Source organism: Cryptomeria japonica, chromosome 3 (genome assembly GCF_030272615.1).
Source record: "Cryptomeria japonica chromosome 3, Sugi_1.0, whole genome shotgun sequence".
NCBI lineage: Eukaryota > Viridiplantae > Streptophyta > Pinopsida > Cupressales > Cupressaceae > Cryptomeria > Cryptomeria japonica.
The window spans coordinates 53,126,505-53,144,504 of NC_081407.1; the positions used below are offsets into that span (position 1 = coordinate 53,126,505).

At 34.5% G+C, this 18,000-nt stretch overlaps 1 protein-coding gene across 2 annotated transcripts in view; it reads right to left on the minus strand.

Moving 5' to 3' along the window:
• The window catches only part of LOC131032899 (MADS-box transcription factor 14), a 47,898-nt gene extending 31,066 nt beyond the window's left edge, over nucleotides 1-16,832 (minus strand). Inside the window, exons 1-3 of one of the 2 annotated variants that reach the window (XM_057964003.2) lie at nucleotides 16,763-16,832; nucleotides 16,557-16,656; nucleotides 16,277-16,318 (exon numbers count right to left, since the gene is read on the minus strand). In XM_057964003.2, coding sequence (XP_057819986.2) covers nucleotides 16,277-16,318; nucleotides 16,557-16,656; nucleotides 16,763-16,788 — 168 coding nt within the window. In that variant the 5' untranslated portion in view covers nucleotides 16,789-16,832. The remainder of the gene's footprint in view (nucleotides 1-16,276; nucleotides 16,319-16,556; nucleotides 16,657-16,762) is intronic. The other variant, XM_057964012.2, reaches the window with a different exon arrangement.
• Between the last annotated feature and the right edge of the window lie 1,168 nt (nucleotides 16,833-18,000).

Below are 18,000 nucleotides of genomic sequence, written 5' to 3' on the forward strand. Positions count from 1 at the left end.
ACCAATCTAGCAAGATTACAATTCCATATGTTTGACACTAGGATTCGTTCCTTTTTTTTATTATATCCCCTTCTCCATAGGCTAAAACCCCAAGGTGGGATTGAAGAATCCCTACATCCATTAGAATAGTCAATGATGAATTCCTTAGGTCTTACCCCTAGCCTAGATCTCTTCTATGTTTCTGTGGACCCAAGGAGCTGTGCAATTATCTCCTCAGATAATTTCCTCTTGCCCAAGCTATAAGATTAAACCATTGTCAAAATTAGGGTTTATGTAAAAAGATACAAAATAGCTAGGGTTTCACAATAAAAGCTAGAATGATCCTCTATGAGACTTTGAATGATCAATTTAGCTTATAGAAAAGTAGAATACTTAGATAGAAATCAATAACTAATGCAACAAATGCAATTTTGGCCTATGCAGAAAACCCTAGAACATAAACCCTAATAGTAACAACATGAATTTGCAAGAGAGATACAAAGAATTTTCAGAACATACTAAGTGCATAATTGAATTATAATGGAGTTAATATAATCAAAATCCTGGATTGTAATGGGAATTCAGGCACATTAACTACAGGCACGTAAGTTGGTTTGATGGTGGGAGCTAGCCATTTAAATTTGTATTTGAACGTCGAGGCCCCAACAACAAGATCATTGTCAGTTGATGATAAATGAGAAACAAGTGCATGGAGACCTTTACTATTTTTTATTCACCACCACTTATAAAAGTCTTTCAGCGTTGTGGAGTTAACCTTTCCAAGTAGGTCCAGCTAATCGCACGAAGATCATGACCGTCAATCCTATAAAAGATAATCATTCATTATATTACCAAAGAGGCGAGAAATTTGGACCCACATCCTTGCCACATCATACATTCCTCCATATTTTGTCTTTTCACCAGTCCAGTTGTGTGTTATCATCATCGGTAGGGCCCACACACCACATATGCAGGTGAAGTTGTGGAGTTAGCTCCTACGAGTGGCTTTGGTTAATCGCGTAACTCCATGATAATGTGAACCGTTAGATGAACAAAAAGTAATTGACCAGAACTGCGGCATATATTGTGAAGACATCAGGCCCACCTCCCTTATCAAAGTGACGTCATCCAATTTTTCAATACAACATGCACAATCCACTGAAGCATGCAACTACAATCATAATGCATCTTTTTCACTCGATGGGGTATTGATAGATTTGTCTCTCAAAAACATTCTAGAGGACGAAGCTCCAACACCAAACTTAGGTGTAGCAGTCTTAGTTGATTTTTTCCTTTTTCTAGACCATGACATTCTTATTCTTAACTTCAGTTGACTTCACCGAAGATCTCATATTTATGTATTTGTTAGCAAAATGTCCATATTTGTTGCAACTATAGCACTTTACATTCCTCTATCTTAAATATATTGAATTCGCTCTAGATCTACACTGATTAGCTTTATGACCAAATTTATAGCATATACCACAATAACCTTGAAAGGGCATATTCACATGCGATCCATTCATTCCATTCACAAATGTTCTATAGCTTCTGCTTATAACTTGATTATTGTAGTAATTAGCCTTATGTTCAAAATTTCTACATCCAAAATATTGAATATTCTTATTTATATTTCTTTTGCATTCTATAGCTTTGTGTCCAAAATAATTGCACTAAAAATAATAGCCATTAAATGATGAGTACCTTTGAGAATTAGGTTGCCAAACAAGAGGTTTGTTTGTAGCTGGTCCGAGATTCCGGACTTTGTTTCCAGCTTCGATATTTTTTTCAGTCTCCATCTTTTCTTTCCCTTTACTGTTGTCTTTCGAACAATCAGCGGTAAATCCTAATCCTTCCTTATCCTTATGATTTTTCTTCATTAACAACAATTGATCTAATAACGCACTACTTTCACTAACTCTTGCTTCTAATTTTAGCTTCTGTATTTCTTGCTCTAACTTTCCATTTTCTTCAACCTTCAAATGAACTATGCTCTTGAATTTTTCTTCCACTTTCCTGCTTTCCACCATCTACAATTTTAAGTTTACAATTGTCTCATTCACTTGCTTCAATTACTTGTTAACCTCTCAATGTCTTTCTTTGAACTTCCGGATTTGTTCTCTCGGTTTCTTTACACACTCATTCACTACCTTCACATTCTCTTTCAATTCTTCATTCTCAAATTACACGTTTTTAAGATCTTCAAGATTTATCTTCAATTTTTAATCTAGATAATATTCTCCATCTGTTTCCATGGGAGCCATCTGTTCAAATCAAGATCTCCCTCAAGCAGTTAAGCTTAGCAACAAGGGACCAGGCTCTTATACCAATTGTTGAATAAACTGGGATACTGAGAGGGAGAGTGAATCAATATTCCTCTAATTTATAAAATTGAAACTCATAATATCCTGATGTTCTAAAACTTAACTTAATCTTAGTTAACCTTGAAATGAAAAATAGAACATAACACAATGACACAAGATACACCAGATTTTTATACATGGAAAATCCAAATGGGAAAAACCATGGAGAGGGTTAACTCTCAAGAAAAATATAACTAGTTATATGAGATTAGAAAACTTGCTCATTTCTAGAGGGCTCACTGCTCGAAGAGCTTACTGCTCAAATACAACGGCTTGCTATTAGAAGGGATCACTACGAAAAGAGGTGAACTGAGAAAAGTTCCAGTTATAGCTCTGACAATAAACTGACTGCTTGCAGCAGATCCAATTAAGAACCTCTGGAAAAATGTTTGACTATTTGACTGCACCAATCTATCCACACTGAATCAACTCTCTTACTTGATACTCACAACTTTATCCTTCACTCATGCTTTCCTTCTCCTTCACAAAATATCCTTCTCATGCTTTCTTAATCACTTACTAATTCGATGATAATTACAATCAAGAGTACCTACATATATATGAGTGTCAATTGGAAATATACATTAGGTCATCCTCAAAAAATTTCTCCAAAGGAACATTTCAATGGTCAATATGTAAGCTACAATCACTGCATTAAAACATCAACTTCTAATGTCAGCCAAGCCTAAAATTAACATATCCTCGAAGTGCCAAAGCAACACGCTAACTGAATGCCGCAATCACCAGAGCACAAGGTAGAATATCCAAAGAGAAACAAACCAAGATAGACCATAATTAAGAAACAAAGATAATAATCATGATCCAAGTCAGCAAAGCGAGATCCAAGATGTGACTGACAGATCATCAAATGAGTATCACCAAAAATCAAACAAACCGAACGGAACCAAAGCACAAGAATTTTCTCATCACTACATACTCGAACAAACAACTGAAGTATTACATCCGGAGAATGACTTCTGAAGCACATAATCAAATGCTATGATCAACACCACAACTCACACATCCTGATACATATAATAAAAGCTTGAAACATCAATAGCAACATCAACAACAATAGGAGTTTGTCATTTGCAACATACCTATCTTCCATTGCCTGCAACACAACATACACATCTATCTTTCACTTCAATACATCATGTGCATACTGTTCTTCACTATATCTAGAGAAATCCAGAACACCAGATTTGACATTAATGACAACATAGACAAGTAATTCCAATAGGATAGATGTCCGAAAATGGTTATAATGTTATATTTTAGGATGGTGATTATAAGATCCAAAAGAGATGCGGAACTTTTATTTCTACAAGGAAAAAGACAGGTGAAAACATGTATCTATTGGAAGATGCTACAAGACATTTCTTATTATCATAGATCAATAAGAATTGGCTATGGTACCAGAGGATGTGTCATATCAAATTTCATAATTTGGTGAAGATTAGTGTAGTGTCGTAAATTGTACGCACTTGCTAGGGTGGTACAATTTCACACCTAGTTTAGCACCCGCCTTGGCGCATTTTGCATTTTGCATTGCATTTCCCCTTTAGCACTTAATTAATTAAATTAATTAGGTCTAAGGTTCTATTTTATCATCTCCCACATCATAAAGTTGGGCCCTTTCATTAAAGTGTGCCCCTTTCATTTTATTCTTCCAATACATCATTTAATCAAAAACCCTAATTAGGTCCTATTTTGAACTTGGGGGCTTGATTTCGAGGGTCAAAACATCTCGAAATCAGCTGTAACTTCGGGATTCTCTCTAAAATCATCATATTCGACGGCCCTGAAAATTTGGTGAAAAGTTGTCGGGACCATGGCGCCCGGCGTGCACATGGTCCCGGACATTTTTCTCGAAATTTTAGGAGCACGACCCAATCATAAAATAAAGCTTAACCCCAAGAAATTGGCGGGATATTCAATCTCTAGGTTGGCCAAGAGTTGAAATTAAGACCTAGGATTTCATATATAAGAGCTCTCTTTCTTCATTTGAAAGGATCCAAAAAATTTGGTTTCAAGGGCCTTCTATGCAGCGAAAGAGCAGATCTTTGAAGACTTCAACAACATTCAACATCCATCCATCAAGCATTCATCAATTTCATTCATTTAGGGCTTGGGAGACATTGAAGAACAATAGGAGATTACCGATTGAAGATTGGCTTGTACTCCTCCCTTAAGGGTTGGGTATGATTTCATGTTGTTTTCATGTCTTTGCATAAGCTTCAATATATCCTTTATTCATGCTTTAGATCACTTTGCATCTTGATTTAGAGCATTTACATTATCATTTACAAGCAATTAGGGTTTACTTTCTAGGTTGCTCTAGTTTGCTTTCTTGCATTTAAGGACCTTGCACACACACTAGGTCTGCACACACAATACATTTTACAATACAACTTGGCTATTCATGGAGGTGGAAATCACCGAAGCGGGGGTTTGACTAAGGCAAAACCCTATATAGCCGCCCACCACACCTTTTCAGATATAAGTGCAGGTTTCGGAATTCGGACGACGCCGCAAGTTACAGATCCGGAAGAAGCAGACGGAGACCGAACTGCACACCAAATCTCAGAGCAAAAGACCAGGACAGGGGCGTGGGGCGCCCTGGTCCTGCCAGGACAGGGGCGTTGGGCGCCCTAGTCCTTCTGACAGCAGTTTTCAGCATTTTTGACAACTTTGCAAAACAGCAGTTTCCGGTGCAGTTTCAGGGGCAGAATCAGGACAGTGGTGCCCGCGCCCCCGTCCCGAACATTTTCAGTCAGATTTTAACTCCGGGTACGCATTTGCATTCTTGTCTTGTCCTTGTGTTTACAACTTTCCATTGTTTAAGTTCAATTCTGCAATCTTGTTATTAGTTCATACTTGCACTTTGGGGTTAGGAATTGAACTTGCATCATTTTATCTTTCAATTACAACAAAGGAATAGAAACCCTAATAGGTAGCCCGTGGCTCTCTCTTTCACAAAAAGAAGTAGCCAATTGTGTGATACCTCTAAGCTTTTTCGTATTCCACAAGTGTGTGGTTGAAAGTGAGATTAGGGCATGTTTGCTTAGTGTCACTTTTTCTCCCACACAATTAGTATGATAAAAGTTGTGAGAGATTTACCAAGACTGACTAAATCGGATAATAGTATTTACAAAGAATGTCAAGTGGGAAAGCAAACAAAAGGAACATTCAAAGGAAATTAACAATCTTCTACCGAATTATTCAATTTGATACACACAGACCTATACAGTCTGACCATAACAAGGAGTTTGCAAGGGAAGAGGTATTTCATGCTCTTAATTCATGATCATTCTAGAATGACTTGGGTTGCATTTCTAAGAGAAAAGTCAGAAGCATTAAAAAAATTTAAGATATTCAAAGCTAGAGTTGAGAATGAAGTTGATGGAAGAATTAAGTGAATTTATTTTTGATGAATTTGATACACACAGACCTATACAGTCTGACCATAACAAGGAGTTTGCAAGGGAAGAGGTATTTCATGCTCTTAATTCATGATCATTCTAGAATGACTTGGGTTGCATTTCTAAGAGAAAAGTCATAAGCTTAAAAAAAATTTAAGATATTCAAAGCTAGAGTTGAGAATGAAGTTGATGGAAGAATTAAGTGAATTTATTTTTGATGAATTTGATACTTTCTATCAGAAATATGGTATTAGAAGACAGTTATCAGCTCCTAGGACACCTTAGTAGAATGGCATAGTGAAAGAGTGAACATGGCTATTCAAGAGGTGGCAAGAATTATGATCAAAGAAGCAAATCTATCAAAACTCTACTAGAGAGAAGGTATAGACACTATTTTATATAGCTTTAACAAAGTTCTATTTAGAAAGAAGTTTGGGAAGACATCATATGAGTTATGGTATGGAAGGATCCCATCTATAAAGTACTTTAAAGTTTTTAGAAGTAAATGCTATATCCAAAGAGATGAAGGAAATCTTGGAAATTTTGATAGCAGAGTAGATGAAGGTATATTTCTTGGTTATTCTACAAAGAGAAAGACTTACAGATGTTATAACAAGAGGTTGAATAAAAGTGTTGAAAGTACAAATGTGAAGGTTGATTAGAACATTTCAAAAGAAACTATCACTCAGGCTGAATATGAATTTGATGAAGGATAAAAGAAGAATGAGGATGAAGACAAGCAAGAAGAAACCCAGGTTGCTCCCGCAACTATATCAAAAACCTGAAGATATGTGTAGAAAGATCATTCTGAGAATCAAATTATAAGAGACAGAAAAAGAGGAGTTATTACAAGAAGCAAAGTTGTTGAAGAGAAATTTCTTTTGTGTTTACTCTCTTAGTTTGAACCTAAAATAGTTGAAGAAGCCTGCAAAGATCAAAATTGGATGAAAGCAATGAGGGAAGAGCTGGATCAAATTGAGAAAAATCAAACTTTAAAATTTGTAATTTGAGTATTGTAGTTTCCCTTTTGACAAGCTTACTTATAAAAGCAATTTTGTAAATTGCAAGTTAAGTCATTACTTGTATTCTTGTAATTACAAGTAGGCTGATTACAAGTCAATTTAGATTAGGACTTGTAAATTTGAATAAGTCTTAGATAGTAGTTGAATAAGTCATGGTGGTTGAGAGAATTTCTCAAGTTAGTTGAGATCCTCCCACCATTTTCTCAAGACTCCTCTCATATAAATACTTGAGGGATTCTATTGTATCTTGGATCTTTTGGGAAAGCAAGCAACTAGACTTTGCTAAATTTAGATCAAGAAAGACTGTGCTTTTTATGTGTAAATTGAAGTTGAAAGAAATAGAAGAAGATTGCTCAAGGATTGAGACTTTGTGCTAAATATTTTGAGTTTGTGTTCAAAATTATCTTTCTTTCTAGTGTTTCTATAAGAGCTTAATGAAATTTAATTTGCACACTTTGTGTTGCAAGTATTGGAGATTAATATTAGTTAGAGTAGATATTTTGTTAAGAGAAGTTGTAGGACTTTTTTCCTATACTTGTTCTTGAAAGAAATTAAAAGTATATTTTGTGATAAGGAATAGCTGCGAGACTTTGATCTCACACTAGTTCTTGTTGTTTTGTGTAGAGAAGAGAAAGATATTTCAGACTTTGTGCTGCCATACTTTGTTCTTTTTATTATTAATATAGAAAAGGGTGGATAGGATTTCACATATTCAAGACTTTGAGCTTGATATTGATGTCCTTTCCCGAAGGAAGTGACACAAGTCTTTGTGCTTTCAGGAAACTTTATTTCCTTTCTCTCACTTTGTTTTATAAGTTGTTGCTGTCTATTTTCAATTTCTATCACTTTTCTGTGAAGATAAAAGGATATAGTTTTTCTTGAAAGAAGAAGAAAGACTGTTGTCTCATCCATTTTTAGTTTAATAATAGTTTATAGATTGGGGGATCATTCCCTTAATTAAGAGAGTATCATACTCACACGTTGTGGTTGAAACCACAGTTTTGTACATCCCCCAGGTGTACAAAATTTTCAACCAACACCTTTTGCGTTTTATTCTCCCCCATGGTGCTTAAAATTGATTCTCATGAAGATGTTTAGAAGTAGTGTTTTCAAGTCTTTGTGACTCAACTTGCGGTCAGGCCTTGAGGACCCGACTACAAGTATAAAGCATTTTTTTTACCCCCCCCCTTTGGACACTTGCAATCGGGTCTCCAAGACCCAACTGCAAGTATAAAAATTGTCAGGACACCTTAACTTGGTGGGCTCATTCCATTTGCAAGTCATATCTCTCCATACTCAAGTGTTTTCAAAGAAGTTATAATGCATAAAGGTTTACTTGCAATCGGGTCTTCAAGACCCAATTACAAGTGGAAGTGTACAATTTTTTCATACATTGCACTTGCAGTCAGCCTTCCAAAACCTGAAATTGGTCCAAAATGCACTTAAAAACACTTGAAAATGAGTCTCTAGGGTCCAATTACAAGTGCAAACTTGGATTTTCCCATTACACATGAAGTTGCATGTTCATTCTCCATAATTGCAAGTCAATGCTCTTATTTTTTCACACATGTAATTCATTCCTCAAAACCCAAAATTCACTTCTGAGCCCATTTTTGCATCAATTTATCCCTTCCCTTGGCAGTCTTGTTTGCACGCACGGCCTATCAAACCAACAAATCAAGGTATGGTCATTGTTTTATAACAATATCATCTTGAATAAGGTGTTATGAGTTCTTCATCAATGAACAAAAGAATAAGAGATACAACAACAATTCATGGATGCAAATTATAGAATGTTTTCAAGACAGAGATGGTCATGACATGGAAAGAGGAAAGCAGCCCTTTCCCTCCTAAAGAAATGGTACTACCCCAAGCATGTGAAAGGTTAAAGTTCACTGGTTAAGGACACAAAGACTATCAAGGGTGCAAGATCTTACTCCGGTTCAAGATGTCATTTACAAAGGATGATGTAGTTAGAGTCATGTCTTCGGACACAGAATAGTTTCAATTGTGTATTTGTAATTTTGTTTCGACAAGTTACATGTAAAAACAAGTTTTGTAATTGCAAGTGTCACTTTCACTTGCATTTTTATAAAATTTAATTACATGTAAAGCAGCTACAAGTTGAGTTAGATTAAGACTGTAGTTGGAATAAGTCATAGTGGTTGAGAGAATTTCTCAAGTTAGTTAGGATCCTCCCACCTTTTTCTCAAGGCTCCTCTCCTATAAATACTTGAGGGGGTCTATTGTCATTTTTATCTTTTGTCAATGCAATAAAATTCTGTCAATTTGCATGTGCACTCTAAGACTTTGAGCTTAGTTGTAAATCAGATTGCAGTCAATTCAAAGAGGCAAATTGCTTTCAAACTTTGTGTTGATTCAAGGTGTTATGTGACGATATTTTCTAGAGATCAATTGTGAGTTTTCAGTTGTTATACAAGATGGATTCAAGCTCAATCTTGCAGACTTTGAGCTCCTTATTGCGTTTGGAGTTTTCTATTGGTTTTAAAATTTAATACTGCAAACATTGAGTTGCTTTTCACATTTGAAACTATTGTCGGATGCTCAAGAAAAGGGGGTAACTTGCAGACTTTGTGTTGCTTTTATTTTCTATGTTTGTACATAAGAGGTGCATCATGTAGTTAGATTTTGAGCTACTATATACTATGCTTAGTTACTACAAAATCATCTAAAAAAGTTGATAGGAGAGTAGATAGTTGAAGACTTTATTTTCCCATCCCGGAGAAGCAACGTAGGACTTTGTGCCTTTATGGAAACTTTGCTTCTTTATTTAGTTTATTTCTTTAATCATTTGTGATTCTTTTTTGAAAGAAGAGAAAATAATTAAGTGTCTTTTCTAAAAAAGGAGAACAAGACAGAGTTTCAACTAGATTTAGAATAGATTTAGAGTTAGAGTTTATTTTGAATTGTTGAAGTAGAAAGCAAATGGGGGGCCTTCCCTAAATTAGGAGAGTTTTATACTCACACACTGTGGCTGAAAGCACAATTTTGCACATCTTCCCAGGTGTACAAAATTTTTAACCAACATATACAACTGATTCACTCCTCCCCCTCTTAGTTGTCGGAAATTTTCAACAATCCATTCTAATTCTCCATCTACATTTGACCTAATGTATTCTTGCATCCGTGAAGTATCCATAGTAATGCATTCTGAAAGATCTTCAAGGCTGCATATTCATTATCATGCATTGTGGAGAAAAGTCATGTTAAGTTTCATGCAAGCATGTGTATTTGATTATGGTTTTGTCATGTTCATGCTATTTCATACAACATGTGTGATTACATTCAAAGAGAAAAGCATCAACATCAACAATTGCAGATCTAAGACATATCTATCCAGCATTTATTTTAGTATTTGTATTATTTCATTCAAGGTTAATTCCTAAAATGGGGTTTGACTTAGGAAAACCCCTATTCCCACCAATTTCCCCTTTCTTTCTATGTGTAGTAAATAGCTAGAAATCTGCATTCGAAAGGATCAACATAATCATAGAGGCGAATAGGTTCAGCTTTTAATCACGAGAAATTTGGAGGACCATGGGGAATTGATGAGCCCTGGTCTTGAAAAATTAGGCCAAACTTTTGGGAACATATCCAAAACATCTTCTATTGACCAGATTCAGGTTGGTGTCTTCTTTTGACCATTTACACCCTATATAAACTTCATCATTCCATCATTTCCATTATCCATATTGTCAGCAACATTAATAGTATCAATACAACATACTTAATGTAGACTTTAGACACAAGAAGGTTGACATCTATAGATCATATACTACCAATATCCATCTATTCTTCATATCAAACTATTCATACCAATCATACAAATAATGTCAACAAATGACAAATAGTATCAAATAGTAACCAATGCAATCTCATCGTCATCTTCTCAACAACTACAACAATACTCTACTAACCAATCATAATATCATCAATGACCATAAAAATCAAGGGAAATATACATTGTCCGACATCAGGTTGACATCAATTGCAACACATATTGCCAACAATTTTATCATGTTTTTACCACCCCCTTGGCCTACTTACTACCTCAGTGAATTTAATCATATACAAAAAAATTAATTTAGATATCAGTCATTAGTTAAGAGCCTCATTTGTTATGTGTCAATATAGCACAATTAGGCATTGCATAGTTGGATCAACCCTACAAGTGTTGTTTGTTTGCACTCTCGTCAGATCTATCACCCTAGTCCCAATAGTGCTAGTATTAAAAAATTGAGTTCCATGGACCCTACTAGGCACATGTTGCATGGTAACGTGAAGTTGCACATTGCCATTATCAATGCCCATTAAAAGTTGTTATTACATACAAATATTCCACTTATCTTGGGTTTACCATAATAAAGTTATGAAGATTATGCATGCTAACCATGGATATTTTTTAATTAGTGAGTTTATTTTAAAGTTGAATTATGTAAGCTTTAGAGCCCTATCTAGTGTCCAATTGTATACCAAGGATTAAGAGAAATGACTAACTTTTAAAAAATTAAATATTCTCCAATGATCATGGTGGTCAAGTTTTTTTTATAGAAACAACTAAGAACAAAGGACATTTTTAATGAATCCCAACTCTTCCAGCCATATTTTATCAAATCCAAGACAACATAATGGTGGTATTTATTATCCTTTATACCTTAAGGGTTCAATTTTCTCATGGCCATGCTTCTTTAAAACATGCAAAGGTAGTGAATGTCTTGTTGGACATAATGGATCACTGAGAGGAGGGTGAATGAGTGATTTAAATAATTTACTTAATCAGAGCTATACCGGTTTGATATGAAATAAATAAAATGCAAAATGGTTACAAAGCAATGCAAACAAGGTGTGTAGAAGAAATATCTAAAACATTAATACAACACACAACACTAGATATATGAGGAAAACCCAATGTGGCAAAAACCTCAGTGAGAATAGCTACAAGAGATCTTCTGCTCCAATCCGGCCTCACAATGAAAAGATCTGATTACAAATTTTTGGGCACCAACCCAAGGAGCACCAACCCCTTATTTATGAGTACCAGCTCAAAGAAGCACCAACCCCTACACAATTTATAGGCTACAACCTAAAGGAGCTACAACCCCTGCACTAAGAACCTACTCAATGAAAACATTATGAAAACTCAGATATACAAATGAGATCCTTGTTGCAAATGAATTTTTGCAACCCTTCAAACATTTGCACTACCAGTTTCTATCTTACCGGTTCGTGTTAACTCAACACACACTGCAGCTTAGCCTTTCTCCTGGTTCCAACTCTGCTAAATCTTCTCTCCCTCTGTTCTGCTAGATTTAACTCACACTTGGTCACTCTCTATCAGGTACTACTTCTTTTAGTTTGTCACCTCTGTGTTCTATTCTCACTCTATCAATTTGTTCCTTAAACCGGTTTACCCTTCTTCTCCTTACCGATATAATCTTTACTCACAAACACTTCGGGTGGTTATCTCTTCGGCTCTCAAATAATAATTTCACTCTTTTCTTCACCCTTCAGTTGCAACACTATCTTTCTTAGGTCGCCATATTTAAACTGAAGCTTTCCCGCTAAAAACCAATTTAAACAGAGGGTAGTTAGGGTTTCCTTCTACTGACCAAATTTGCATCCATTTTGATCTGATCTGCCTTGGATTGCACACCTGCTTTGGAGGGATAAGTCATCACTTGTTTTTCATTTGTCCAAAGTATGTGCCAAGAATAGCAAACCCGACCTTGATTTCCGGCCTTGAAATCTGTTGACACATTTATGACCTAGTTGTTTCCTTCTCGAGGTCCTCCTACAATCTGATTTCCTTGCTTCGATCCAGGCGCCAACAACTCCTTGATCTTTCTCTATCATTCATTCTTCCTCGAGCCGCACCAATCTATCATCGACCCGTGATTTGTGGCTATTTTATTTAATGTCAACTAACTGCTCCAACAACCATGTTGATGGAAACTTCACCGACCTCTATATGCTCGCCACCTCAGCTCCACGTGGCATCACATTGACATACACTCAGCTCACCGACACATTCAAAAAATCCTCATACTAGCATAAACGCTTACCGGTAAAACCTTCTCCTACTGCTATCCGACAGCATACACTACACCGGTAGCTCAAATTCACCTTCGGTGGTTTGTGATCTCTTTGTCACTTTGCCTCTTTATCACAAACATTATCACAAACAAATAGTCTGCCTTCATAACGGTTACAACTTGTCATGCCACCACAAAACTTCATATCACCTCTTACCAATGATGTCACTGATAGTCTCAATACTTGCTTGTCTTCCAGGCCTTCATACCAATTTTGTCTTCCACCATACCGATTGACAAGCCTTCATGTTAATCTATCTTATGTCGGTTCAATCTTCTTCATACCGAGTTGACATACCCTACCGGTAGCCTGTAATACTGGTTGACATCAATGACAACTCAATGCCAACATGTCTAATAGAGTATCTAAGTTAACATCTCAGATGAAATTTTAAGGATAACTATCGATCTCAATTGTAATAATTCTACAAAATTCATTATTTATGCTATAAAGATATTTTCCACATGTGTGAGATTAGATTGATATTAATTCTTCTCCTAACCTTAGCAGGTTTAAATTTTGTATTATGAGTTTAGTTTCCCATATTAATTAGGCTTGAACTATAGAGGTAAGTATTGTAATTGCAAAGTGGAAAATTGGGAACCTTAGCCAATTCACCACTTGAAAGAAGAGGGGAACTTTACTAAGGTTCAATTTTCACTTGGGGAAAACTTTACATTCAAAATAGGGAATAAATCTACTAGATCCAATCCTAAAGGATGCAAGGGTTGAATACTAAGTATATTGGTTGTGATTGAAATGCAACTGACCCTCTTTTGTAAGTTGATTGATTGAATTAAGACAAAGTGTTGGAAATGAAGACAAAGTATGAGAAAATAACGAGCTACAAATTCGGGATTTAGCCTTGCACCTGGATTTGAGAAGTTTGAGATGATTTGGAGCTGCTCTGCAAAATCTATCAAAAGTTGTAGGGACTGTGTGTCCCGACAGGAGTGCCCTCCTATCGCTCCTCTAAACTTTCCGCGCGTTGAAAAGGGTTTTTCCGTCTCTACGAATAAAGCTCAATTCTAGAAGTACAGCTACGTACTTGTTTCCTACACACAAAATGAAAGGGAAATGTATTGGGAATGGGGGTTTGTCCTCATATCAAACCCTAGTTTTGGAATTAACCAAGTGGTTGAAGTAATGAAAATGAAATGACTAAAATTAGAAATCCTCCTCTTTGAGGGGATGTTGAATTGACTTAAAATGAAATGCTTACACCTCGTTGTGAAGTTTTTCTTGCCTCCACATGGAATTAGGGTTTCATGAAGTAGAATATTGATCTCGTCTTCAATGCTTGAAATCTTGTCTCTATTGCTACTCCAAATCTTAAAGGAAGATTGAAAATGCTCAATTGCTCTTGAATGCTTGAATGCTTGATCTCTTGAATGCTCGGATGCTTGATTGAATTTAATGATCCTCTCAAATGAGAGGGGAAATTCATCTTATATACTTGTCAGTGGGGTTTAATTGACTGATTTTCCAACTTAGGCCGACATAGGGGGATTTTCCTGCACTAATTTGAGAATGAGCCAAAGGGAGGGACCCCAAGATAGGTCCCAAATAGAGGATCCTAGGGCGTCACGCTCTAATCCTACCCTATTTTGGGGCAAGATCAAGGTGTCTTTGAGGTGTAGGGTTCAGAAGAATGCAGGTTTTAATTTGTATGAGCATATTCAGGTCTTCGATCAGGCCGAGGGGCGCAAACACTAAGGCGAAGACCCAAATGTAGTCGAAAATTGTGAGGGGTGCAATTTTAGGACGTTACAGTAATCAATCCAAAGGGTTAGATTATTGGATAGTTAGATTTTTATGTGAATAAAAGCTTCTATTTTTTATTAAGGATTACTAATTATGTATTTTTATGCATAATAGTCACACTATCTAGTCTTTAATGCAGTTACGATTCTTTAATTCTCATCTAATTACTATTATATGTATACATGCTTTAATTTGGTATCTTCAACATTGTGTTGGTGTATTATGGTAAATATATAGTTAAGGATTATATCTTTTACCTAAAAAAATTTCCTTCATTTTGTCTTGTTATAGTTGTCATCTGCTCAAAGAGTGGAAGAATTTCTTCTACAACAAAATAAAGAGTGCATCTTAATACAATTGGATTGTTGATAATGTTCAAGTTCTAAGCCCTCAGTAGTTTGCATCACTGTAAGGTTGTGATTACTATAAAATCCATTAAATTATGATTTAGTGTAATAAAAGGATACTTATTGACCATTTGACTCTTTTTCTCTAGGCAATGGTCTAGTAATAATCTCACTAAGGCTCGTGTTTATCCTCTCACAAAGCCAAAATTTATAAATAGTTTAATTTAGTTAGGATATATTTTTAATTTCCATCTCATAGAAGCCTAAGAATCTACAATAGTTTCACATCGTATTTCCAAACCTTGTATACTCTTTTTAGGGTTAAGATTCAATTTGGTGTAGCATCACTTGTGTTTTCACCAGTTCTCAACTAAGTGTTAGCATATGGTGACCCACCTAGGTCCAATAGAACCTAATGAGAAAAAAGTTATCATATTAGCAGAGGTGATCCTTTGTCAAGTTGGCCAAAACCTTGAGGTCTTTAAGCATAAAGAGTGGCATTCTTTTAGAATATCTCAAAGTCATTAATTGAAACAAACAACATAATATATAACAAGGATATAGTGAATACCACTCAATCTCTTATATTACTATCTAGATATAATAAGAAAGAAAGAAGTCTTTGGAGGAGAGTTTTATGATATGCTTCTTGAATTCTTGTCATTTAAGGAAAATTACCATAAAAGGTAGAGTTGATAATAAGGATTTTTTATTGAGTCAGTTGGGTGGATGTATTTAAAGATCTTGGGAGCACACTTTGGATTTAAACTACACTAACTCAACATTTTTTCTATTTTAACCTATTTCATTTTGCTTTATGTTCGTTGTTGGGCGGTCATTTATGTGTGGTCTACCACTATTTTTCAATCACTTTCTCATTTTTTGTTATGATTGATTCTTATGTTTATCATTGATATTCCTTTTTTTTGGTAAAATTTTGTTGGGTTATTGTAAAACCCTCCTTTACTCTTGTAAAAAACTATTATGTACACTAATCAAATGATTTGTGCATTTTTTCTTGTATATTATATCTCTATTTTAAAGAGACCAATAAAAATGTAAAATAAACTTACAAAATATCCTCTCTTTTAATTATCTAATTCTTAAGAAAAAAAATGATATGGTATTTTTGTATATTGCTAATAATTATTATTTTTTTATTAATTTTGAGATATGATCTATAGACCATTTCTTTATTTAGTAATACAATCAGAAAAAATAGTAAAGTATATTTTTTTATTCATAAGGAAATTATATGCTACCTTCTCTTTTAGGGATTGAATATGCTCTAGCAACATTTTCTCCTGCAACATTCATATAACATGATCTCCATAAGATAATATAATTTTAATTAAATGTAATATAAGTCAATTTTGTCTTTCTCAATATAATTATTTTTGACAAAAGAAAATGTTCAAAGAATTGTCCATGTTTACTAATCTAAGATCATATAACTTTGATAAGTACTAAAAGAGGAACCAAAAATATATTCAAGAAAACTTATATAATACTGAAATAAATTTAAAAGTTGTTATCAATTACCTTCCTTGAGTGTATTTTCCTAACACCCAATTTAATTTTCTTTTCAAGACGTTGCAACTCCTTAAAATTTAGCAATTCCAAATCTTCACCAATCATATGCCTATATCATAAGATATTTTTTATTATTAAACAAGATAAAATATTAGAATTAAAAATCTATAACCTAAATATAAAAAAATATCATCTAATCAATTCAAAATTCTTACCTATATATTTTTTCTAATTGTGTCATTCCTTTTTGCAAATTCTCCAATTCTGAATGCAATGCCTATTTAAAATAAAATGTTAGTACATAGAATATTCATTAATAACTCTTTGAGATTAATGTATATAGTAATATATTGTATTAAATACATTCTCCTAAATAGATGATAAACTTATAAACAATCTAAAATTTATATTCAAATATTTCATACATAGAATTGTCATTATTATTATTCCTTTTTTGATTGGACAAAGTATGTAAGAAGGAATATGTTAAAAAATATGAATAGAAAAAAAAATATATTAGACACGTCTAATAATGAGAGATTGACGCCATAGAGAGCATTGAGTTCCCTTGAAAAAAAATACTTTTTACAATTCTTTTTTTACTAAATTGATTTTCAACAACAAACCTACCTTGATCACATGCTCACTCTTCAAGAGTTTGATGCTTCCTTTATGGATATGGATCATTCAAAAAGTTATGGAATGGATGGGTTACATGCAAAATATTACAAAACAATGAGGCCTTTCAATAGGGAGGACTTCCAAGAGGTCTCTAAATAAACTTTATCACAAGGATCACTAGGGTCTTCTATCAATCAAGGGCTGACTAAATTAATTCCTAAAGGGGAAAAAGAGAATAACATTTCAGTATGGAGACTAATTACTCTTCTTAATACCTCTTCCAAGATTATAGCCAAAGCTATTGCTAAAATAATCAAGGACACGGTGCAAGAGATTGTCAGGCCTAAGCAAACTGGATTGATAGAAGGAAATTTCATTATTGGGAACTTGGTGTTGGCTTAGGAAATTATGGAACAAGCCCAACAGACTCACCAAAATTGCCTCATTAAATTGGAATATGATAAAGCATATGATAAAATTAGGTGGTAGTTTATACTAAAGATTCTTAAATGGTTAGGCTTTGGTCCCAAGCTCATTTGTCACATAAAACTCCTCTTTGTTGATAATAATGTTTTTCATGCAATCAATAGTTCAATCACTTAGACCTTTTCTTTTCGAATATTGACAAGAGAAGGATGGTCCTTAGCTACTTACCTCTATGTTCTCACTATTGATGCTCTTAGATACTATTTAAAACATACAAAACAACAAAAACTCATTCATGGTATATCTCTATTGGGAGATGAAGTTGCTCTCATACCTCAGTTTGTTGATGATAGTCTTCTTTTCATTCAAAACTCTCAAGAAGAACTCAATAACACTATTGAACTCT